This window comes from Periplaneta americana, chromosome 16 (genome assembly GCF_040183065.1).
Source record: "Periplaneta americana isolate PAMFEO1 chromosome 16, P.americana_PAMFEO1_priV1, whole genome shotgun sequence".
Classification (NCBI taxonomy): Eukaryota; Metazoa; Arthropoda; class Insecta; order Blattodea; family Blattidae; genus Periplaneta; species Periplaneta americana.
Window position 1 is genome coordinate 167,528,265 of NC_091132.1, and position 26,067 is coordinate 167,554,331.

At 34.0% G+C, this 26,067-nt stretch overlaps 1 protein-coding gene across 2 annotated transcripts; it reads right to left on the reverse strand.

The window, feature by feature from the left end:
• Positions 1–8,300: 8,300 nt before the first annotated feature.
• Positions 8,301–26,067, reverse strand: LOC138691827 (zinc finger protein 501-like). 2 transcript variants are annotated; one of them, XM_069814314.1, is made up of 5 exons: positions 25,962–26,067; positions 20,012–20,112; positions 15,868–16,053; positions 11,186–11,268; positions 8,301–9,921 (listed from the first exon to the last, which is right to left on the reverse strand). In XM_069814314.1, exons 2-5 carry the CDS (start codon positions 20,105–20,107, stop codon positions 9,036–9,038), a joined length of 1,251 nt encoding a protein of 416 aa, XP_069670415.1. In that variant the 5' UTR covers positions 20,108–20,112; positions 25,962–26,067; the 3' UTR covers positions 8,301–9,035. The 2 variants fall into 2 exon arrangements, with proteins under 2 accessions (XP_069670415.1, XP_069670416.1); XM_069814315.1 differs by lacking the exon at positions 25,962–26,067 and adding an exon at positions 25,680–25,945.

The following is a 26,067-nucleotide window of genomic DNA, read 5'->3' on the forward strand; positions in this document are numbered from 1 at the left end:
TATACGACCTAGTCCTTTACACTCGACAAAATATAGACAGTTACTCACTAGTAGCCAATATACATCATTATGAAATTAGAAATAGTGAACAAGTTAATATTCCATACTACTGAAGCTTTCCTGGGGACGTGATAACTCAACATTTTTCTGTCATGGGGATGAAATTGTATAATAAGCTTCCCAGTCAATATTATAAGTTACCAACCCATATTTTTAAAGCTAGATTTTATAATTGGCTTTTAATTAATCCTTTGTACTCTGTAGATGAGTTTCTTAACATAAATTCATACGAAATTGTTTTTTAATAAATAAAGTTATTTACATTTACTTACAAATATTACATTATATGTGAAGTGTTTTCATTAATTTTAGAGTTTCAAAATGTTTTGTGTTTTCATTCTAATTAAACTTTACTGTTTTCAATTATATGTGTATTCTTAAATGTATGTTCTTTTTTTCCACCCTTCTGTATTGTGACGAAGCCTATCACTGTATGTTTAATGGCTTAATAAATTGAATTGAATTAATCTTTATTCCTGAATGCTTTTTGTAGACATGTCTTTACAGTACCTAGTTATTTACAAATAATTTACACAGATATTCCTCAAATAGTTGGCACATGTCCGTTTTGAACATTTCACAGAACATTCCAAGTCCTTTTGTCTCGAGACCTAGCACATTAGAAACAATGGCTCGTTGATCCATTCCTTTGTTCTCACACTGGCGTAGTGGATTCTTAAATTCCCAGTAATACTTAAGAACATCTAATCACTGAAGGAATTTGATAAATGTAGATCTACAATCCTTCGAAGTCCAATAAAAAAAATTATCCCTAAAGATATGATATATGATATATATTTCTTCACAGCACTTCTTTGCATGTAATGGTGTACCTCACATTTCTGCATCCGGTGCCACCATTAACATATTATTACAATAACACAGTATTTGTAGTCACGTCTACACAAATACTCCCAATTAAGCTATGCACCTTTTTTGTTACTTGGTCAATCTCCCCTTCAGTATTTCCCTACATTTCATTTTCTATTCTCTATTTGATCATTAATCCTAATATATCTAATATTATATACTCCTTTCACACGCCCCTTTTCCTCTAACTACTATTCACTAAAATGTCAATTTCAATTTTTCTCTATAAATTATCATATTGAATTACTTGCCTATTTGTTCTTTGACCTTTTATTCAATTACTGTTCCAACATTCAAATTTTAGTACTAATTTTGTGCTGACACTTGTTCATTTCTCTAAACCCTTTCTCACTATTTTCACTCATTTCTATTTGCGCTCACTTTCACTTTCACACTATTCTGCTTACACCTAATCCTTTGTCACTATTCACAGTTCCTATAATACTTATATTTTATTTTACACATCTGCTTATACCCTTTCTCTCTCCCCTATACTTCTCGATCTTTTCCAGTTTCACCATACTTGCACTTTTTTTATCACAACCCGTTTTTTTTTTACACATATCAAATATCTCTGCTAAATCCTCAACTGTCGCAAATTCTGACCTTTCTTTACTGTTCATCTCTGCCTTATTTCTGACTTTGTCTTTCTTTCTATTTATTTTTTCTTCTATTCCTCTTTTATTTCCCCCCCCCCCCATGCTTTCACTTTCACATACTAAATTTCCACTTACACTTGCACCCTTATTCTTCACACTACTTCCTTCCCTATCACTTCCTGACTCTTGGTTTCTCTTTTTATCACCCCTCGCGTTTTTTCTAGCCCCGTGTTGTTTGTTCCGTTATTGTTAGCATTCCTTCTGGAGTGCGCTAACCTTACCGCCATAGTATGGAGACTAGAAATCCGCTTACATTGCATGATCACGTTATTGTTTTCTTCTCCTTGCTGCGCCAACATCTTTACACTTCCTCGTAGGTCAGTATGTGGGTTCCTGAACTCATTACTATTCACTCCTGTTACCATGTGTTGATCTGAGACAATCACTTGTTCCGTCCTTGAAGTTGGGATGATTTTCTTCCACCCTTCCTGCTCCTTCCCTCGGTTTATATAGCTAACGTCGACTCTCTGTTGCCTACTCGTTGCTTCCCTCTGCAGAGTTGAAATATGTCCACTGTCCTCTTTCATTCTTCTCGTTAGTCCAAATTGTGGATGGTCTTCATTCCTCAGGCAAAACTCCAGATCATACCATTTTCCGTTCACTTTCAGTTTATCCTCGTACATCTTAGCAAAGTGACCCTTCGCCCTCGCTGCTTTCATATAAGGTAGTAGCTGTTTTCTTCTATTTCTTACTTCAAATGGCATATCTGTTTCCACTCTCACTCCTGAACCACAGAGCAGTCCTAGGTTATTCAGAATAGCTTCCCTTATTTTTGTATTCCTAAAGCTCAAGAAGATAGGTCTTTTGGTCCCGTTCCCTAACCTGTACGTATGGTCGACATGACTCAACTCGATATTAAAGATCACTTCACATAAATCTCTCACTTTCTCAAAGGTATCCATCTCTTTTTCCCGGCCCCTTTCTTCGACCCCGAAAATTATTAAGTTATTTTTTCCTCATCTTGAGATCGTAGTCATTCATCTTCTTCTTTAATTTGTTATTCTCTGCTATCAACTCTTCTATCTTTTCACTGATGTTTTCTACTTTTGGTCTTAAGTTTTCTAAACCCTGGTTCTTCATTTCTTCTTCTACTTGATTGAAGCCTGCATTGTTATTCCTTTCCTCTCTACTTGATTCACTTACTTTATCATTTCCTGATGTCTTTTTCTGTAACCACTGTTCCAGCTTCTCTTACTGTATTCTTCGCTTCTTCCTCAGGCCAATAGCCTTTATACTGTGTAAGCGAGTTGTGCACACGCGACTGCTCTCTCCGGCGTTCTGCTGTAAACTGCCCTTAAAGATATAGTATATAACTCACAAAAGTAGTAAGAAATACTTCCACAAACTTTGCTGAAACTGTAAAGTAAAATGTAGTGTGGTTGACAGTTGCCACCCAGAAGAATAAAAACTTAGCTAAGGAAGTTCTACGAGAAATTTCAAGACCGATACTAAAGAATGTTATTATGTGAGCTTGGTTTTGAAGGTATCTAAAGCCTTAAGGTTGCAAGCCTTTTCTGGGAAATCCAACAATGAAAAAAAACACGCTGGTTGACAGATGTCTCCCCCACACGATTACTGAAGGGCTAAAGATAGAAAACACTTTTAGGCATTAAAGCTTCAAGGCGAAAGTTACTTACAAAAGGTCCGTGTTCCTTTATTAATAAATTAGGCCTATTATGTTTTTGAATGGATACGAAGAAATTTAACAATTTCACTTTTGCAAATATTTTGTTTCATACAAAATTTTGTCAACCTTTGTTTTTCCTACTACCTGACATTGTTCTGTAAGGTGAAGAAAATTTTATTAATTTATTAATTTTGCTAATAATTGTAACATAAAATATAATATATACAGAAAAACTTTAGCTCGCCCCTGAAAGAATAGAACTCGTGCTCAGGGGCGGATTCCTGAATTGAAATTAATGAGTGTATAATACAATTTGTCTTATGTCTACTATGCAATTAGAATATATAGATTTAAATTTACAATGTTTCAATTTTTATAAAATCCATACCGGTACATAACTTTTTAAATTTAATACTAGAACTACTAGAATTGACAAGATTAGGATATTTAAATTAAATTTGTTATGTATTTTTTTATTTTATTGGGTTATTTTACGACGCTGTATCAACATCTTAGGTTATTTAGCGTCTGAATGATATGAAGGTGATAATGTCGGTGAAATGAGTGCGAGGTCCAGCACCGAAAGTTACCCAGCATTTGCTCAAATCGGGTTGAGGGAAAATCCGGAAAAAACCTCAACCAGGTAACTTGCCCCAACCGGGATTCGAACCCAGGCCACGTGGTTTCGCGGCCATGCGCTGACCGTTATTCCACAGGTGTGGACATTTGTTATATATCCTTGGGCCTAAATTACTACTATGATTAAATACTGTAGCAGTGTTCCATTTTGGTTCAAGCAATCTTAAAGAATTAATACCTTTTGTTCCATAACTATGAGAAAACAATTCAAAATTATTTCGATTTTTATGTATGAATTTTATTAATATAATATAATAAATTTGCCATATGTTAAGAACATTAGAGTGTAAAAATAATTTCTGAGATGGAAGTACTATTTCAGGCTCCTACAGTTGCTCTTCTCTGCACAAATTGTAGGGTGTTGAAAAAATTTTGGTGTACTTGTGCTATGTATTTTAACATCTTCCTCAGATCCGTCATCTTCTCATAACATATTCAATATTATTTCTGGTCTTGTTTTGGAAGATATTTGAGGCAATGACATGGGAAAGGTCGTAACTGCCAAAAATTCGAATTTTTAGGTTTTTCATTGAGAAGGTAGTAAATGGCCATGCCAATGGCACAGACAAGGTAGTATGTCCGTATGTAATGAAACGAAGTTGGAAACAACTAGATGTTGTAAGTTGTATATGCACAGCTGTTGGCGTGGAGAAGGTGGTAACTCCTTTTACAACATCAGAGTGTGTCTAGACAAATATGGGCTGATAACTGTGCAGGCCAGAATAAGAATCGGATGATTCTAATGGTCCTGATTTACATTATTGCCAAGAAACATTTTGATTCAGTGGACTTGAAATTCCTGGATTCAGAACATTCCTACATGCCATGTGATAGGGAATTTGGCATCATAGAGAAAAGAAAAAAAAAAGATGCAAGACCATGGTTCCAGTAGAGGTAAGGCCTAATAATGTAATAATGATGAAGGATGAGGATTTCTTCGACTTTTCTGCAGAATGTGACAAGTTTTTGAATACAACTCCTATCAAAATCAGCACCCTCAACTGGATTAGACTCTCAAGAGCTGATTTTCCTCTAATAAAAACAAGACAGTCATTTAATGACCTTGAAATGTGGACAGAGCACAGGATTTTTAAGAAAGGATAGTCATTAACGTCAATCACTAACTTGCAGTGCTTGCAACGCCTTGAAAGAAGACCAGTCGTCCCTGATGCTAAAAAGAGAGACTTGTTATCTATGTTAGACTTCCTCGATGAAAAGTATCATGCATTTTACAGAAAAATTTGTGCATAATGTATAAATAACGTTAATTCTCAGTTTGGCTAAGGAGTTATTTCAATGTTGTATTTTCATAAAACAGGATTTCGCAGATAAATCCGTGACAGACTTTTCAAATTTCACATGTAACACAAACATGAGTGTATGCCTTCCATTTAAAGCAGTTTCTGTAATTATGTAAGTGAGAAAGTGTTCATAAATTTGTTTTTTGCTTCCCCTGAAATTTTGTTTTTGGCAGTTACTACCTTTCCCATGTCAGCGCCTCATTTGGTGAGGATTAGCAAACATGTTCCTCTATTTTTTCTGTTGTTCAATTCCACTTCATGGTATCATGGTAAGTACTAACGTCACAAGTCTTTCCATACTCCAATGAAGTAAAGACCTTTTCGAATGTTGCCCAATGCATCTTTGAAATCATCATTTTTTCACCCGATGAATTTTTCTTTTCCTTCATGAGTATCCTTCACAATCCACTAAAAGTCAAAAACCTAGCTCTTTCCACACGGTTGACTCCAAATTTACGTTTTTCTGCAGCTTTCTATCAGTCCTTTCCACATCTCTGGAGTGAATTTGAGCCAGTTTAACATGGGAAGGTCCACACCTGTGGAGTAACGGTTAGCGCGTCTAGCCGCGAAACCAGGTGGCCCGGGTTCGATTCCCGGTCGGGGCAAGTTACCTGGTTGAGGTTTTTTCCGGGGTTTTCCCTCAACCCAATATGAGCAAATGCTAGATAACTTTCGGTGTTGGACCCCGGACTCATTTCACCGGCATTATCACCTTCATCTCATTCAGACGCTAAATAACCTAAGCTGTTGAGAAAGCGTCGTAAAATAACCTACTAAAATAAAATAAAATAAAACATGGGAAGTAACACTTAGATCATTAATGCGTTCAGAAATCTCAACAAATCGTTGAACCATAAAGGATTTTGTAGGTCTTGGGTTAAAGATGTTGCAGTTACCACTTCAATCACTCTAGCATTAAATATAAGCATTTTTCGAATTTGACAGTGTGCTTAATGTAAACTTTTTAAATTTTCACTTGGACCTCTAAGGCTGTGGTTGCCAAACACCACGAAATTGTGACGTAATAGAAATGCAACCCACACGCCACTATCGCAGGGAGAGAGTTGGAGTGGGTATCTCCTCAGGTAATGCAGTGAATAACAGTGCAGAGAGGGACTGTGACCAAAAAAACAACGAAATGAGTATAATATTCTTCTACTATTAACTATATACACTTTTTTTCCATGTTAATTTTTTATCCTCCTATTAATTATTTTTGTATTATTAATAAAATCATAGAAAGAGCGTGTACTTTACATTCGCTGATATTTGAAATTAGAAAAACGTACCAGGCTGGTCACGAAGTTGTAAATTACACTACATACTTAAAAAAACGTTGAAGTATTTTACTTCGATTAAGACATAGAAGCCGATATATTTTATTGTTTATTTATTAATGAAATATTCAAATTATACTCATTCTTAGAATAAAAAATGTGAAAGTGTTTTACACCGATTAAAACATAGAAGTCAATACCTTTTATTGTTTATTTATTAATGAATTATTCAAGTTACATTACATACGTCGAAAAAAAAAAACGTCGATGTATTTTACCCCGATTAAGACATAGAAGCCGTTACTTTTTATTGTTCGTTTATTATTCAAGTTACAGGTAAGGGCGTGGTAGTCTTCATAACAAGAAAAATAATGACACCGTACAGTGTTCTTTTAACTTCATTTAAAATTTTACAACAAATTAAGTATCTCATATTTTTGCCACATGCACAAAATAAATACTTTTCCTCCCATGCTCCTTAAAATTAAGTTTTTACTTACTATCTGTTTTCGAACAGACATCGAAACATATTATCCTACACACTTGTAACATTACATACGTACGTCCGCTGCTAATAAATGTCTTTACTTATATCGAAGTGATGGTTGTAAACAGAGGGTGGGGATATGATGTCATGGTTACGCTTTTGGCGATCAGTGCTCTAAGGTTTCGTATTATCCATATATTTGTACATGCATACATATCACATTTTCTGAGTTCCACACTATTTTTTTATATTATGTTGGTACAAAATAACTGAAAAATTTTCTCTGCATTAATCAGACCCAAAATAATTCCAAAAAACTAAAATAGCTATAGATTTTGCTGCGACATTCATGGAAATATTTAGAAAAAAATATTGATGTTAAATTTTATGAAATAGATTTGTGGAATTTAAATAAATTTATACCTCAACACCTGCTAACAATCTTCAATTTGTAGTAGGTACTATTAAATACAAAGATTTTAAAAACGTTCCAAGAAAATATTGTTTAGATAATCTCTAACACTTTTTATAACATGCACCCAAACTTCATGATATTAACATTGTCGACAGGCAGTACTTTCTCACCTTCATGAAACGCAATCTAAGGAATATCCTAGTCTTAAGGATTACATTTGAAATGGATTTTGTGACAATGAAGCCCGAAATGGACTCGACATTGAATAAACTATAGTACCAATAATTTCGATACAGAATCCCAATCGAAAGTAACGTGGCGCCATGCAGAAGCATTATTCTTTATTATTCTTTAAGATCTTGCATTTAGTTGCTATCACAAAGTGGTTGCTTTGCTTGTTTTGTTCTCGTGAGTCGCTCGGATCCTGTTTCCAAGTTTCTTTTACTAATTTATGCTGTTTATGCATCGTTATAATAGGGATTAAACGGAAAAAATTAACTACTGGACAGAAAATATAAACAATAAGATTGTGGAGCTTAATCCTAAAGTACCACTATCGTATATGGTAAGAAGGTGTGGTTGACCAACTGGGAAGCAATCAAAAAGAAAAAAAAAATTTGAATGGAGAGTTTCAGAGTGGTTCGGTTTGATGGGAACGGAAAAACATTCGTAAATTATCACACAGCTAGACGAGTTATAAAATAATATAATTATATTTATTGTAAGTTTAATAAAACAGTTATGTTACTGGTTGTTCTGTATGGTTGTGAAACTTGGACTCTCACTTTGAGAGAGGAACATAGATTAAGGGTGTTTGAGAATAAGGTGCTTAGGAAAATATTTGGGGCTAAGAATGATGAAGTTACAGGAGAATGGAGAAAGATACACAGCACAGAACTGCACGCATTGTATTCTTTACCTGATATAATTAGCAACATTAATTTCAGACGTTTGAGATGGGCAGGGCACATTGCACGTATGGGCGAATCCAGAAATGCATATAGAGTGTTAGTTGGGAGGCAAGAGGGAAAAAGACCTTTAGGTAGGCCTAGACGTAGATGGGAGGATAATATTAAAATGGATTTGAGGGAGGTCAGATATGATGATAGAGACTGAATTAATCTTGATCAGAATAGGGATCAATGGCGGGCTTATGTGAGGGCGGCAATGAAGCTCCGAGTACCTTCAAGCCAGTAAGTAAGAATATGTTTATATAAAATTGGATTCTCACTTTGAGAGAGGCTCAGAGATTAACGGTATTAAGACATTGAAGTTCTTAGGAAAATATTTGGGGCTAAGAGGGATGATGTTACAGGAGAATGAAGAAAGATACAGAACGGAGAACTGCACTCATTGTATCTTCAACTGACATAATTAGGAACATTAAATCCATATGTTTGAGATGGGCAGGGCATGTAGCACGAATGGGCGAACTCTGAAATGCATATAGTGTTAATTGGAAGACGGGAGGGAAAAATATCTTTGGGATGGCCGAGGCGTAGATGGGAGGATAATATTAAAATGGATTTGAGGGAGGTGAGATATAATGATAGAGGGTGGATTAATGCTGCAGATGATAGGGATCGATGGCGGGCTCATATGAGGGGGGCAATGAACCTGCGGGGTCTTTAAAAGACAACTGTAAGTATACAAATTTTTCTCTGTTACCGTAAGTAATTTACACACACATTGCTTACAAATTATCTTTGTCCCGAATGAAGACGTATATGTTTTATTAGGTATCCCTTAAGTGTGAAACATTTTCCACAGTAATCACACTTGAAAGACTTTTCGCCTGTATGTAGGACTGAATGGTTTTTCAGATGTGTAGATTTGGAATAATAATTTCCACAAACATCACATTTAAATGGTCTCTGGGCTGAATGTAAACGGGAATGATCTTTTAGTATTTTCGATTGTGAGAAAGACATTGGACAGACATCACATTTATATGGCCTTTCTGTCATGTGTAAGCGTGAGTGATACTTTAAAGAACCCAACTGTATGAAACACTTTCCACACAGATCACATTTGAACTCCCTCTCCCCTGAATGGATGCGGGAGTGAGATTTTAGACTTGCCAATTGTGAGAAAGATCTTCCACACAGATGGCATTTGAACGGTCTCTCTCCTGTGTGTGTCCGAGAGTGATTTTTTAGATTTCCCGATCCTGTGAAGCACTTCCCACAGACATCGCACTTGAATGGCCTCTCTCCTGTGTGTATCCTGTAGTGCTCTTTTAATTTGCCTGTTTCTGGGAAACATTTTGCACAGAGATCACATTTGAATGGCCTCTTCTCTGTGTGTAGGCGGGAGTGACGCATTAGATTTCCCGATCGTGAGAAACACTTTCCATAGACATCGCATTTTAGTGAGTTTTTCAATGTATGAGTCTGGTAATGACGTTTCAGAGATTGAGCTGTTACAAAAACCTCATTACAGATGTTACACTTATTAGACTCATTGCTTAAGGCACAAGCAAGTGAACTGTCAACGTTGTAGCTGGAACACTGTGTTAATTCGTCTTGATCACGAGCAATGGAGTCTAATTCTGATGAGTGACTCTTTTTAACGATATTGGCATTTCTGAAATAAAAAGTTAACTATCTATACAACTCGAAAATTCAAAATAAATATGAAGAAAAAGAAATCGAATGAATGACATTTGAATGCTAGTTATTAATTGTTTCCGGATAATCCTCTTTGATTATAATTCATCAATGAAAGTTGAAACATGATTAGGATATCTAATACTGTCTGTGTAACAAATCTGTACCTTGATTTGAATTTATAATCTATAATAATATGCTATGGAAAATGAGCAGCTTTAATAATCTTGTAAATGTTCTCAATATTCTCGGAAAATTGAACAATTTTCCACATATCAGCCATTTCCCTTATGTCTACAAACGAAAGTCAAAGTCAAAGTCGAGATTTTCGGCGATTTCGAAATAAAGTCACAATTGAAGTTTACTTTCGTCAAAGTGTCGACTGTGAATAGGGAAATGGTGACTTTGTACTTTCCAAAGTCAACTTTGGTCCAAAGTCTCTTCTATGAATACGACCTTTAGTATCACTTTATGTCCAGTCATTAGCAAGTTTCTGGCTGCTATCTTATCTTCTCGAGCATCATCTGTTCGTCTTGAACGAACGGATAAATAGAGAACTCTGGGTAATCTACCCAACACGTAGTTCTAATGTTCATTACGCATTATGTCGGGTGATGATCATCTTATTTGAACCCCCTTGCGTCAGATGGTGCTGACTGCAGTTTCGCATCGTATTATATATTCATCTATGGAGACATTAACACGCAGACACACAATGGAGAGATAGATACATAAATAAATAAATAAATAGACACTCAGAGAGACTGATTTTGAAAGTGCATGAGATGGTCTGTTGCTTGCATTTATGAATTCTTCGCGGTGGGAGGTATGTTAAGAATGTGAGCCATAATTAGTGTCAGGTCAGTGTAATTTATCGTAAATTGTGGCTTTTTTTACCCTAACCATAAGTTTTCAATTTCATAGCGATAGTTTCTGTCATCTCTACATAGAAAAGTGGAGATCTCTAGCTGACAAATGTGTAACTAAATCGAGTGTACGGCAACGAGAAAGGTTCTTACTAGATGAGTGCTAGAACACTAACAAAAATCGCACAAGTCAGTCAATTTTTCGCGGATTCAGTTATATTTGAAAGATCCTGTATATTGAGGCGTCCATATGGATAAGCAAATCCATATATTACATACAAAACTGTATTACACACCCGAACATTTATATTCTACACAATCATTGAAAGAAGCTGTTAAAAACTGGAAGAAGCGAAACAAGCGCATTACACTCACCTCTCAAGCAAAACTTCATCCTCCTTTGAAGATATATCGACTTTCTCTTCCTGCTGAACTATGTCCAGATAGAACGAATCTTCCTGGAAAGACGAACAAATAATGAAGACATTAGTTGACCAAGAAGGTGATTTTTTTCCTATGTCACATCTGAACTTCCTAACGAGTGAAATCAAACTTTTCATTCACGTTGTAATTACTTTTATACAAATTCGAAGTCTTCTCTTCAAATGCTTTCATTTAGTCCTTCATATAGATCTCCTTAAATTCAGGCCATTTCCCTCTACTGAAATGCACTGGAATCAAAGTTTGAACATTGAAAATATGTGCACATGTAGAAAAGACCTGCATTTTATGCAACCACATTTTGCCACAAAATTTGAGGTAAATAAATAGGAAATTGATAAATATTTAAGCATTAATACATTTTGACGACATAACATTTTTGAAAGATTTATTTCTCCGAAAGTAACCTCTGTAACATGACTTCTTCTTCTTTGAATAATATACCAGAACAAAATCGATTTCCCTCAACACAATCGAACCTAGACATACCGAGAGATACTATAAAATATGCCTAATATAGATTGTTATATCGGAATTAAAAGATGCAGAATTCAAAATTGATCGAGATATGCAACTTGACATATTTTGTCATACTAGAAGGTATTTCAATATACCGAATTGATGGCACATTAAAAATCTTATTTTACATTCAAGTTCAAACGAAACATTGTAAATGCAAACTTTAATAATAATAATAATAATAATAATAATAATAATAATAATAATAATAATAATATTAATGACAACAATAATAATAACAGAAATAATAATAATAATTGTAATAATAATTGTAATAGTAATAATAATAGTTGTTGTTTTCTAATGCCAGGCATTTGACATAAATTCATTTGATCTCTTGCACTCCAATATTTTTCAAAGATAATATCATGGTCAGCCAGTGACGCACAGATTTTGAGATGTTCTGAATCCATTTCTTGATTTGAGTTGCACAATGGACAGTTAGGGGACTGATATATTCCAATTCTATGCAGGTGTTTGGCCAAACAGTCATGGATTGTTGCCAATCTAAATGCAGCTACAGACGATTTTCGTGGTAAATCGGGAATTAACTGTGGATTATGATGCAGAGAGTTCCATTTTTTCCCTTGAAATTGTGTTATCAAATTTTGTTTGTTGAAGTCTAAGTATGTAGATTTAGTAAGTATTTTCACAGAGTAATACGTAGATTTAGTAACAGATCTGTAAGTAGCAGTGCTGCCCTTCTTTGCTAAAGCATCTGCATTCTCGCTTCCCAGGATTCCACAATGGGATGGTATCCATTGGAATACAATTCTTTTATTGAGTGTTATTAGTTGAGACAGCATTTTATTTATTTCTGCTATTTGAGATGAAAGTGTGTGTCTAGAGACTATTGATGGAATAGCTGCTTTGGAGTCTGACAATATAACTGCATTTTTAAATTTATTGATGTGGCATTGAAGATTCCTGAGACTTTCACTTATTGCAATGATTTCTCCATCAAAACTTGTTGTTCCATAACCAAGAGATCTATAAAGTGAGAAGAGACAGCACGTAACACCTGCACCTTGTTCCCTGGAGATCAAGGATCTGTCGGTGAATAAATGAAGCCAGTTTTGTGGAGGGTACCTAATATTAATTGTCTCTAAAGACAGTTGTTTCATTATTTCAATGTTTACTTCTAATTTCAGTATTTCTTGTGTTAAATTTAGATTATACTCTATATTTAATAATGTTAAAGGATTTGGTTTAATTTGTAAGTGTTCTTTTAAATTCGGGACGTTGATTTTCTGTTTTAATTCTTGAACCATGGATATGAAACTTTATTGAGTTTTTAATCTACGGAGAGGACTGTATGAATGTATTAATAATAATAATAATAATAATAATAATAATAATAATAATAATAGTAATAATAATAATAATAATAATAATAATAATAATAGTAAAAATAGTAATAAGAAAAATAGTAGTAATAATAATAATAATAATAATAATAATAATAATGATAATAATAGTAATAGAAATAATAATAATAATAATAATAATAATAATAATAAATTATTATTATTGCTACCAATATCATTTTTAAGCACTATAAGCTACAAAAGTTGCTAGTTTAAAATATAGTACTACTGCACCCCATTCTGAAGAACAATTTTCTAATTATCATGAGTTTCTAAAATTTGTAGATATTGTTTCAGATTGTCAAAATATATATTCCAAGGATTATTTTATAATTGAAGACCTCCCCAGTGTAAGGATGTAGGCAACAATTCTATAATGCGGGTTTCAGGAAAAAGGAAATTAATTTCAAGGGAAATTTCGTAGTAAAACCATTTGACTAATCAACGATACAGATTTAATCAGCAATTGGACGCAGTCATAAATTGTTATAAGTAAATGCTCCACAATTACTTTGTCCACAGAAGTCATACATTTCATTAATTTGATGTTACATCCTCTTTCCGGATAGGTCTTCAATTGGCCCAAGAAGAAAGTCGGAATATGGGACATGCATTGTGACACAAAACAAAATTAGTAAACACCAGGTGAATTACTCAAAACCATGTCATTCTCCAAAAATTTGTTTGTAACATAATAAAGCAACACTTTTATAACGCAAACTGTATCATTATTTTCTTCTAAACTTACTTCTTTGAACAGTTCAATAAAATTCAAATCTTTTCCTGAATTTTGAATACATCTACATATGAGCTTGAACCTTTCACTTAATGACTAGCAACAAACATATTTGGAAACATGTCATGAAGTCATGTTGCTAGATTTAATTTTTCCATTTATTTGAGATCATCCTTCTGTTGCTCATAACAAATATCTATTTGCGCAATATTATTTTTTTATACATTAGAAAATAAGCAGTTTAAAAGAGAAAACAAGGTACGGTTTGTTTATGGCGATCATCGTTGGATGCACATCACCGGCGATTATAAAAGCTGGCGATGATCGCCGAGAAGTGGTTTCTTTATTGACGCACATCGCTGTAGATTATCATTTGTTTATTTCTTCATCTACTACATATGGTCAAGTAAATTAATGTAGGCCACGGACATAACCTTAAAAATTATATGAATAAATCCAAGATAATGAAGTTGCTATTTATTCTAGAAGAGGGAGATGACGATATCACTATCGAACATGCGTATTATAAAAGGAACAAGCTACAGACTAATTAAATATTCAGGAATAAAATATACTGTAGAATAGAATAATAAATTATTCAAATCTGCTTTACAGGAAGCCTTACCTGAAAGACTATATTTGTGTATTCAGGAATAGGTTTACAGAAGGCTGTTTTAACACAATGATAACGAGACATCTTTATAAAAACGCTACAAAATTTAAGGAATATTTCAGACTCTTATCTGACCAGTTTGATTAGGCTATGTTTTGAGTTTAATTGAAAATGGCAATGTTAAATTACCTACAAATTTTGTCAAGACCCCCGTAACTCCAGCTGAAAGATTGGCAGTAACTCAGGTTATGAACTGATTATTATTATTATTATTATTATTATTATTATTATTATTATTATTATCATTATTATTATTATTATTACTATTATTATTATTATTATTATTATTATTATTATTGTCAATTGCATATCTTTACAATATTACTTATATTATTCCAGTCTTCATTTATATGATTTCATTAATTCATTTGTAATTCATTCCATTTAATTGCCATTATTTTAATTATCTCACTGAACTAATTTTAATAATTATTTGTGCTATTTATTTTTTTTTTTGCATTTGGTCAATTTATTAATGTAGACTGATATATTGATTGTATTTCATCTCACTGCCATTTTCTATCATTCATTCTCATCACCATTTGTTGTTTTGTTTTGTTTTGTATCTTGTGCTGAACAGTAATTGGCCTTGTGCTGTTGTTTTGCACGTTAATATTCTAAATAAATAAATAAATAAAACAAATGAATAAATTATTATTATTATTATTATTATTATTATTATTATTATTATTATTATTATTATTATTATTATTATTATTATTATTATTATAAGTATCATAATACAGTACTGTATTACATTACATGGTGTATTCCAAACAACAAGGGTTAAGATCCTTTACCTAAACACTATCGATTATTTCTGTAAAATTTGAGGTTATGGCAGCCGAAATCTAGTGCAAGGGACCTGGTGGCAAACTTACAGAAGAGAGAATTTCCCCCTTACCCAACACTGAACGAAATTCTCGTGGTCTTGGGCGTGATAAAAATGTAATCTGTAATGTAAGGGTTTATTGTTTAATTTGTTTATTAATTCACATGCTCATATTACATGACCTTGTCTAAATATCGATTATTGAACACGAATGCGGCGATGTGCGTCCTGAATTTGCTTCAGAAGCAAACTCCAGCGATCTGCGTCGCGTCCAACGAACTGCGCTGGCGATCTTCGCTGTAAAGAAACCGTGCACATTCATTTCAACTGCTAGCAACTCAGGCGTCAATCGCTGGCGATGTGCATCCGATGATGATAGCCATAAACAAACCGTACCTTTAGTAGCATTCCGAGATTGTTAATGGCTCTGATATACTAAAAAAAAAAAACATTGTAGATTCATGTGCATATTGATACTGAAACACTTACATCAACTTCACACTTTACCGTAGCAAAGATCAAAGGCACTGAAGTGCTTTCAAGTTCAGACTTCACTATAGGAGAGCTAACAAGCTCTGGAGTGTCTTCAACTTTTATCTCAGATGTGAGATCATAACTGCGGTCCACACATTCTGTTTTGATGCCCGCCACTTGCAGATGCGATAAATTCCCTTCCTACAAAACATGAAGATATTATAAATAAATTAATTTAGTTACTTTCAAGTTGACTACATTGGTAAAGGTCGATTGACATTATACGGAACATCAACATCGTCACGGATAAGCAGCGTTACATGAATATATTGGACAACGCATTTTATATGGTAGCGTTCACATATACAAGGAACGCCACAGACTGCCAACAGCACGGCCCATCTGAGATTCTCGAGGAGAATGTTTTGACGTGACGGAACCTGTACGTGGACGGGCTGTTCTACAAGACTCTAGTAGAAGAGTTAAACATTAACATATCGTAGCTCCTATGAGAGACAATCAATTGCACTGTAATTTTTAGGATCCATACATAAATGTCTAAGGAAAGCATAGGAAAAATTGTAAATCATATTTTTTTTTTGGACAGTGAGAAAAAATTTCTAACTTTGAAGTCACCTGTTCGACACTCTCAAAAGTGATTAGCGACAAACTTTCTTATTTTTCACGTTACATGAGGGTCAAAGCTAGAGGAATGTTTAGAGAGAATGGAAATTACTTTTTAAAGTGGCTGATATTCAAAACCTTTACCGCTTTGCGAGTTACGCCGAGTTTAATGCGAGGGTTTGCGTGGCGGAATTTCTTATGCTGAGTAACAACTTTTATCTGTTAGATCTGCGGATTCTCATAGAAATCATCGCCCTGATTCCAAATCTGTGTTCAAAATATTTTCACTGCCTAAGATTTTCGAGTTAAACGTGAGTTTTGAAATGTAATTAAAATATACCTAGTAAATTAATAATAAACACTTGTATGGAAAAATATGAAATTGAGAAAAAAAAAAAGAAAGAATTTATTATTGTATTTCTGCCATTATTATTATTATTATTATTATTATTATTATTATTATTATTATTATTATTATTATTATCATCATCATTATTATTATTATTACTACTACTATTATTATTGTCATTATTGCTATTATTATTATTATTATTATTATTATTATTATTATTATTATTATTATTATAACTTACTTACAAATGGCACTTAAGGAACCTACAGGTTCATTGCCGTCCTCACATAAGCCCACCATCGGTCCCTATCCTGTGCAAGATTAATCCAGTCTCTATCTTCATACCCCATCTCTCTCATATCCATTTTAATATTATCTTCCCATCTACGTATCGGCCTACCTAAAGGTATTTTTCCTTCCGGTCTCCCAACTAACACTCTGTATGTATTTCTGGATTCGCCCGTAAGTACTACATGCTCTGTCCATCTCAAACGTCTGGATTTAATGTTCCTAATTATGTCAGGTGAAGAATACAATGCGTGCAGTTCTGTGTTGTGTAACTTTCTCCATTCTCCTGTAACTTCATCCCTTTTAGCCCCACATATTTCCTAAGAACGTTATTCTCAAATATCCTCACCCTCTGTTCCTCTCTCAAAGTGACAGTCCAAGTTTCGGAACCATAAAGAACAACCGGTAATATAACTGTTTTACAAATTCTAACTTTCAGATTTTTTGACAGCAGACTAGATGACAAAAGCTTCTCAACCGAATTATAAAACGCATTTCCCATATTTATTCTGCGTTTAATTTCCTCCCTAGTGTCATTTATATTTGTTACTGTTGCCCCAAGATATTTGCATTTTTCCATTTCTTCAAAGGATAAACCATTATTACTATTATGATTATTATTATTTTGAAAACAAATTTGAAACGAGAGCGATGATTTCTATGAGCATCCGTAGTTCTAATAGATTAAAGTTGTCACTCTGCATACGAAAGTCCGACAAGCAAACCATAACGTTAAAGTTGCCATAACTCGCAAACCAGTACAGGTTTTGAATATCAGCCACTTTCGAAAGTTATTCCCATTCTTTCTAAACATTTCTCTGTTTGATAAAGTTTGTCGCTTATCAACTTTTGATATGTCAATGCCTATTTTGAACAGGTGACTTCCAAGGTAATATTTTGTTTCTCACTATCCATAAAAGATTTTGATTCCAATTTTTTTCTAGGCTTTCCTTAGACATTTAGCCACATATATGAATCCTAAAAATTACAGTGCAATTGATAGTCTCTCATAAGAGCTACGACAGTGTTTGAGAGCATAGACTACATCACTATTCTTGATGACACCGGCAATCCGACGTCACTTTCCGTTAGGTGTGAATGAGTTTGCATTGGACATGACAGTGACGGTGATGGTCAGTGACGTTGATGTTCCATATAATATGAATCGACTATAATAGATATCAATGAGGTTGTGTATGGCAGTTACAGTTTAATGTTTTCTACAGAGGCTAGAAATTAGACAAGAAAATTAAAGGGGCATTAGAAACAAGACTTTACGGACATAAACAACGATAGATAACAATAGGTTGTTCTTCTCTGAAGATAATTACATCCTGTAATATGTAAAAGAATCTGATTTACATTCTACAACATGGCTGCAAATATCTTTTCGAATTACATATTTTATTAATGAGAACAATACAAAACTGGTATTATAAGAAACATAGCAAAAGAAACAAATATTGAAAATATCTAACCTCAAGGTTCTCCATGATAGTCCGTGCTTTCGAAATCCTCGTAAGAAGGGCTGCCGAACATTGAAATCTTTCAAATCCAAGTTATAAAATTATTTTATGACGAGTTGTCAAACTAACTTACTATTATGACAAGTGTTGTATTGCATGTTTCCACGTATTCACATTTTTTTATGTTCTAGTGATATTTAACTTATTTTACATTTTTGTTTTCATATTTTCCGATAATGGTATATCCATAATGTGATACGTTTAGCTATATATAATCATAATTTTCCTTACTGTGTGTACTTAAAATTATTGTATTCATTGTATGCATTGTACTGCACTATTTTATTACAACTATTAGTTTTATTGTTATTATTATTATTATTATTATTATTATTATTTTTATTATTATTATTACTATTACTATTACTACTTTTCTTATCTTTATCATCATTATTATTATTATTATTATTATTATTACTATTATTATTATTACCAATAACTGTCTTATTTTTTATATTTTGTATCTCTCATTTATTTTGACCTACTGTTCACATTTTATTGTGCTTTTTCCTTTCTTTCTGTAAGTTATATATTATGTCTGATTTCTACTTACTTGTTGTTTACATTTTATTATTATCTTATTCAGTTTTGTGTGTAAAATTGTAGTGTACTTTGTAAATTTGTAGTGTTTTTTGTAACGCAGTTTTACTCCTGGTTGAGTGTTAGAGAAGGCCATATAGCCTTAACTCTGCCAGGTTAAATAAATTATTATTATTATTATTATTATTATTATTATTATTATTATTATTATCATTATTAATGTAATATATCTCAAATTTAACATTGTATGCTTCTTCTCCCTCAAAAAATCAACATTAGAAACCCAATACAGTTGCAGAAGAATGAATACTATGTTCTGTACTACAATATTTACAAGAAACTCGAATATACATATATAAATCCAAACCTGCATTGTTCAATGTTTTTAAATACTACTACCAATCCTAGCAGTATCAGTTCTAATGATATTACGCCTATAAAAGCATTAACAAGATAAATACGAAATAAATACCATTCATCCTCTTCGTTTTCTACCGTGTGACAGTACCATTATTGCCACTTATAAAAAATATAATTCGATAAATGCCTGATTACTCTTTATCTTAGTCCTTATTTCAAATCTACATTAATCCTGCTTAGTTATTTGTCATCCAGCAGTATTTTTATTACTTTTGACGAAAGCAAAATTGAATGACTCTTTCACCCGTGTCTCTGGAATACAATTAAATGATAATGCGCAACAACATATAGACTTCAATAAGAGAATCAGATAGCCTATCTACTGAGTATATGTCTAAGTTTATGCACACACCAACTGTTAGAGAAACAAATAAACAAAATACATAGGTAGTAAGTCTTTTTTGATTACCTCTGATAAAGTCGTATTCTCTCTTATTTCGCATGTGTTGTCATGTGGTTGTAAGTCTAATGGGTCAACCCCAGGTTCCATTTTGATCCCATCCATCACAACTGAAAGAGGTTCAGGAATTGAAAGTGATTCACAGAATCTGAACAATGCATAAAAACTCACTATAAATTGCTTAGACATCTTTTATCTTAAATTTGTAAACATGTCTCTAAGGCCGTGTCTCAAAGTTACATTTTTAGCTTAAGTGAACTAGATTGTTGACTAAATAGCCGGATGTGGCGTCAGAAGTTATGATCCAAAGCTACATAGTGCATAGCATTCAAGTCCGTAGTAGCTATAGTCCTGTCGCTCTTATCTCTGGCAGCCAATCACGTTACAAGTCGGCTACATTTAAACATGTGCGTCTTTTCATTCGCTGTTGATTTCGTTATGGACTTCCTAAGGCTCTATAGATACTGGGTATAATCTTCCGCCATTTTCGTTCTTTCCTTGCCGTTTGCAGCAAGCAGACGAGAATTTACAACAGTACAAATTTTAATTCCGCGCTCTTTTAGCTGTATTTGTTTAATAATAATAATAATAATAATAATAATAATAATAATAATAATAATAATAATAGAATCAAAGGTAACAATCGACTTAGAACCATGCACCTGGATACTCTGGTAATTAAACCTTCAACAAACAGTGCAACATTTGATCCACATACATTAAACATTATAGTCAACAATTGATTTCGTTATATATAGAAAAGCTATCTCAACATTCACTTAGCTATTTATTTTTAAGTTTCTCACATTAAATATTATAACAACGTAGTCGAGAGATTGAATTTTTTTCCGGCAGTGAGTCCCACAAAGTGCGGGGCCTGGGGTGACCGCCCCACTTGCCCCCCGGAAGGGCCGGCCTTTCTATGACAATCCACAGTTCTAACAGACCTAAGTTGTTACTCTGCAAACTGAGGTCCGCGCATACGTTACTCCCAGTAACTGGGAAACTAGTACGGTACAGATTTCGAATGGGAATCACTTTTAAAAGTAATTCTTTCTAAACATTTCTCTCGCTTAGGCTCCTATCTAAAGTTAAAAATAGAAAAAACTTTTGAAGGTGTCAATGTCTATTTTGAACATGACACTTCGAAGTTAGTAATTTTTTCTCCCTTCCCAAAAAACATTCTGATTTCCAATTTTTTTCTATGCTTTCCTTAGATATTTATCTATGAAAACTAAAATTTACAATGCGATTATCATAGGTGCTACGACGTGATAATGTTTAACGGTGCGGAAAATAGCGTCGTCTGCTAACCGCAACTGGCAATGAAAGAACTAAAATGAAGAACTATTATATGTACCTATTCTTTATAGAACCTACTCTTACTAGGACGTAAGCAAAGAGGCGGAGCCACGCCGGAAATAACAGCGACGTGACTATAGTAAACGAAAATGCTTGCTCGATTGTTGACTTGTTCACTAAACAAACATGGATACCTCATGTGCAATTGGGATTATGAAATCTGAAAATGCTTTGGAAGTGAAATAATATAAATATAATGTAGAATAACACGTTAACTTTGAACAATGACATTATTAGTACCTTCTGTACAATGTTTTAAACATTATTGTAATATATTATGCCCTTATCTTTTCCACATAACTCTTAATGAAACTGCATTAGGACACTGCCTTCTTAATTGAGTGCTGCACAGTGTTATCATGGTTTTTAGAAAAATAGTCTATGAAGAAGGCCATGTTTCAAGCATACACTTCCGAAGCTCCCTAGTTACACACTAGGGAGCATCGGAGATGTTTACAAGTCATCTAGTTGCTAGTCATTAGTGTGTAGTATGGAATTGAGCTAGTAACAACGTCATATGGAAATATGAGGTAGTTTAGTACAGGTGTTATTATGACGAAAAATCAACTAATGTCTCGTTCATGTACAATGTAGATGCACTATACTTAGGCTGTGTCTCAAAGCTCAAGTCTATACTACACACTAGTGACTAGCAACTAGGTGACTTGTAAACTACACACTAGAGAGCTTTGAACATGTATGCTTTACAGTGACTGTAGTATGCTTGAATCATGGCCTTCTTCACAGACTATTTTTCTAAAAAACCATGGTATCACTGATGATAGCACTGAATTAAGAGGGCAGTGTCCTAATGCTGTTTCATTACGAGTTCTGTGGAAAGGATAAGGACCTAATATATTACAATATTTAAAACATCGTAAAGAAAATATTAACAATTCCAATATTCAAAGTTAACGTTTTAACTACATTATATTTTTCATTATTTCACTTCCAAAGCATCTTTAGATATCATAACCCCAATTGCTGATGAGGTATCCACGTTTGTTTAGTGAACAAGTCAACAATCAAGCAAGCATTTTCGTTTACTAGCTACTACGGACTTGATTGCTATTCACTACGTAGCTTTGGATCGTAACTTATGATGTCACATCCGGCTATTTAGTCAACAATCTAGTTCACTTCAGCTGAAAATGCAGCTTTGAGACACGGCCTTAATGTACATAAATCTTTCTATAAAAGTAGGTATACTAATATGGGCTGCTAAGGCCATGTCTCAAAGCTACATTTTCTGCTGAAGTGAACTAGATTGTTGACTAAATAGCCGGAAGTGACGTCAGAAGTTATGATCCAAACCTACTTAGTGCATAGCAATCAAGTCCGTAGTAGCTAGTAATTGTCCCATATTATTATTGAAATTATTGTATTTTAGCCATTTACAGTTATTACAACCGATAACGAACATTTCACAGTTTACACAACTTTTCACAACAATGGGAAATGCCTTTTCGATATAGACCAGGCCGTAATATATGTTCGGGTTTTCTATTTCAGTGTATGGAGCTCAGTGAATTAGCCTATTATATTATAACTTTACTGCATATCATAGCTAAGTTTTATTTAGTGTAATGTGTCCATAAGTTCCTTTTACTTCTTGTTGCATAATAGCCTATGTGGAAGAAATAATTACAAAACTGTGTTATTTTAATGTGAAGAGAATTTTACATGTTAACATAATCTTTTCGCATCAACATTTTAAGTTTAGAATTGAAGCTATTTTAAGGTATAATAAAAAAGAATTTATATTGCGATTTAATATAGCACATCTACATTCCTTAATAAAGACAGAAAATGTATCATACCACTCCTATGAAATTAATGTACGTACGATTGTTACTTCGTCTCTTAGGTAGTAGATAAATACAATAATTCAATACTCAATTGTAGCATTAAAATACAGAAAAATTGAATTTGTGGAGTATCATACATGACATTATGCTTAATTATAATATATAACTGCGAATTTAGGAATATGAGATATAGTAAACATAACCTATAATATCTCCATATGAATGGCAGGGCATTGGAGACCACTAAAATTAGATAGAAAGGGGCAACTGGTACAGTAAACATAACCTATAATTCCAGCATATCTAAATATCCGTGCGGTGCAACTGAAAATTATTGAATCGTGCATAAATGAATGTACAAAAATTTCGCAATATTTAGTCGAAATAAAGGCAGGAACAACGTAATTTTCACACCAAAAATAATGTTACACCTTAACTCTCAAGTGAATTATGTCTGAAATGTCTCATAATCATTGTTTGAAATTTTATTAATGCAATTACACTACATTTGAAAGAAATATATGTTACTCTTTATGCAGTCCAACTAATGTATATGGTTGAAAAGCCGCCCTTCGTGATCGGGTTAAGGGAGTCACATGGTCTGCCTTACGGCCTGTATTAGATCACGATGGTAATGGCACAGTCTATTGCTCCTAGTACTCACAGCGCTCCAAGCGGCTAGCAACTATAGCGAGAAATGCAAAAAATCATCCCAAGCTTCGCGACTGTATATATTAAACTGTGATTTTACGGAGACAATGTTCCTGCCAATATGAAAGAAAAATAATACCAAGAAATGTAACAAGTTCGGTACCTGCTAACAGCCTAATATCACACTCGGCGAAGATTCTCTTGTGAATACTGAATCGACGTTATATTCTAAGACGGAAGAACAGTTGGAAGATGAGCAGTGTGGCTTAAGGAAAAGAAAAGGTACGAGAGATGCAATTACTGGACTGCTACGAACAATCGGCGAAAGATACCTAGGAAAGAATAAAAAAAAAGTGTATGTAGGATATGTGGACCTAGAAAAGGCTTTTGACAGAGTGGATTGGAATAAACTGATGGGGATCCTAGAGAAAATTGGCGTGGATAGAAAAGAGAGAAGGCTGTTCAGTAATCTTTGAAACAATGAGTCAAAATCAGGATAGGAGAAGAAATGTCAGAAGGAAGTGAAACACAGAGAGGAGTATCTCAAGGATGGCCTTCATCAGCTATTCTGTTCAACATTTACTGGGAGGATTTAATGAAGAACTGTTTTCAGAACATGGGAGGAGTGACAGTAGGAGCAAGAAGAATAAAGTGCCTAAGATTTGATGATGATAAGGTGTTGTTAGCAGACGAGGAGATGATACTAAGGAATGAGTTATGCTACTGGAGTTAAATGACAGCTTTGGGCAGTATGGGATGAAGATAAATGCAAATAAGACGAAGACTATGGTCATAGGAAGAAATATAAAGAAGGTGAACTTGCGAATTCTAAATGTGGCAGTAAAGCATGCACACAGATTCAAATAATTGTTGTTAAAAACACTTCATAGGCACTCGTATTTGTGATAATCTTCAATAAAGCTAATCGTACATGCAGCCTTTTCAGCTTAAGAGGTTCACGATAACCAAACAAAAGAATTTTCAGTTTATTCATGGCTCCTAAAACAATGAGCTGCTCGCAAAATACTAATAGTCGCGACGCTATTATTCCCGGCGTGACTCCTCCTCTTGCTTACGTCTTAGGAAGTGAAGGCTCTATAAAGTCTAGGTACGTAGTATCGTTCGCCATTTTTGTTCTTTGAGCTACCATACGAGGAATCTATTTGCCACACCGTTAAACATTATTATGCCATAGCTCCTATGATAATAAATCAAACGCATCGTAATTAAGCAAATAATTGAGCGGCAAATAACGTCTTCGTGTGCTTTCTGCGAACGCCAATGAAAGAGCCAAAATGGCGGGCGATTATATTAAGTATTTATCGAGCCTTAGGAAATACATAACATCATCAGCGAATCACAAGACGCACACGTTTAAATGTAGCCGACCTGCAACGTGATTGGCTGCCGGAAATAAGAGCGACGGGACTATACTGTTGAATGGGGTTATCTTTCAATTGCCGCATGAGCTCTCATTTTTAGTGAAAAAAGGAATGAACAATTGAATGCGTTTCGTTCACTCTTTCATGCCTTGCTTGAATGCTTAAAGTTAAAACAAAAGTTAAATCGTGCATCTATACGGTTCAATTACCAATATGTTTATGCATGAAATCTGGGGAGAATATTGAAAGAATCAAGTTTAAAATGAAGGTTTAATTAAGATGCAAGCAGATTATCTGTCTACATGGTGCGCCGATTTCAACGTAATCTTCACTGAGTATATGTATATATTCCACACCTGCGGGATAACGGTAGAGGGGAAGGGTGCAATCCATGTTCTGGAGTTTATCACCGGGGTTCGATTCCCGGTCGGGGCAAGTTACCTGGTTAAGGTTTTTTCCGCGGTTTTCCCTCACCTAAATATGAGGAAATACTGGGTGGCTTTCGGTGCTGGACCCTGGACTCATTTTACCGGCATTATCACCGTCATCTCATTCATACGTTAATAACTTAAGATTTTGTTAAAACGTCGTAAAATAACTTGTAAAAAATACATATGCATGCACTGCTTTAATGCGTAAAGGTGAAATAAAAGTAGATCGCTGTAGATGTATCTTCACTCAAATTCACTCTTTCTCCTCTCCTCTGGTCCGAGGCTCGTCACGATATGGTTACTAATGCTGTCACAGTTTGCTTACCTGTATTACAGAGTTAAAGAGTTTAGCGTAATTTATATACTGATAGTACAAATTATTAATGTCCTGCACCCACACAAGACGCCATTCATACAGATCTATAATGCCG

Excerpts from the sequence above, each read along its gene's own strand:
- LOC138691827 (XM_069814314.1), bottom strand. The coding sequence starts at position 20,107 with ATGGATGGGATCAAAATGGAACCTGGGGTTGACCCATTAGACTTACAA. Across the intron at positions 11,269-15,867 it reads CGGTAAAGTGTGAAGTTGAT|GAAGATTCGTTCTATCTGGA; the intron begins GTAAGTGTTTCA and ends TCGTCTTTCCAG. Across the intron at positions 9,922-11,185 it reads GATGAAGTTTTGCTTGAGAG|AAATGCCAATATCGTTAAAA; the intron begins GTGAGTGTAATG and ends TTTTTATTTCAG.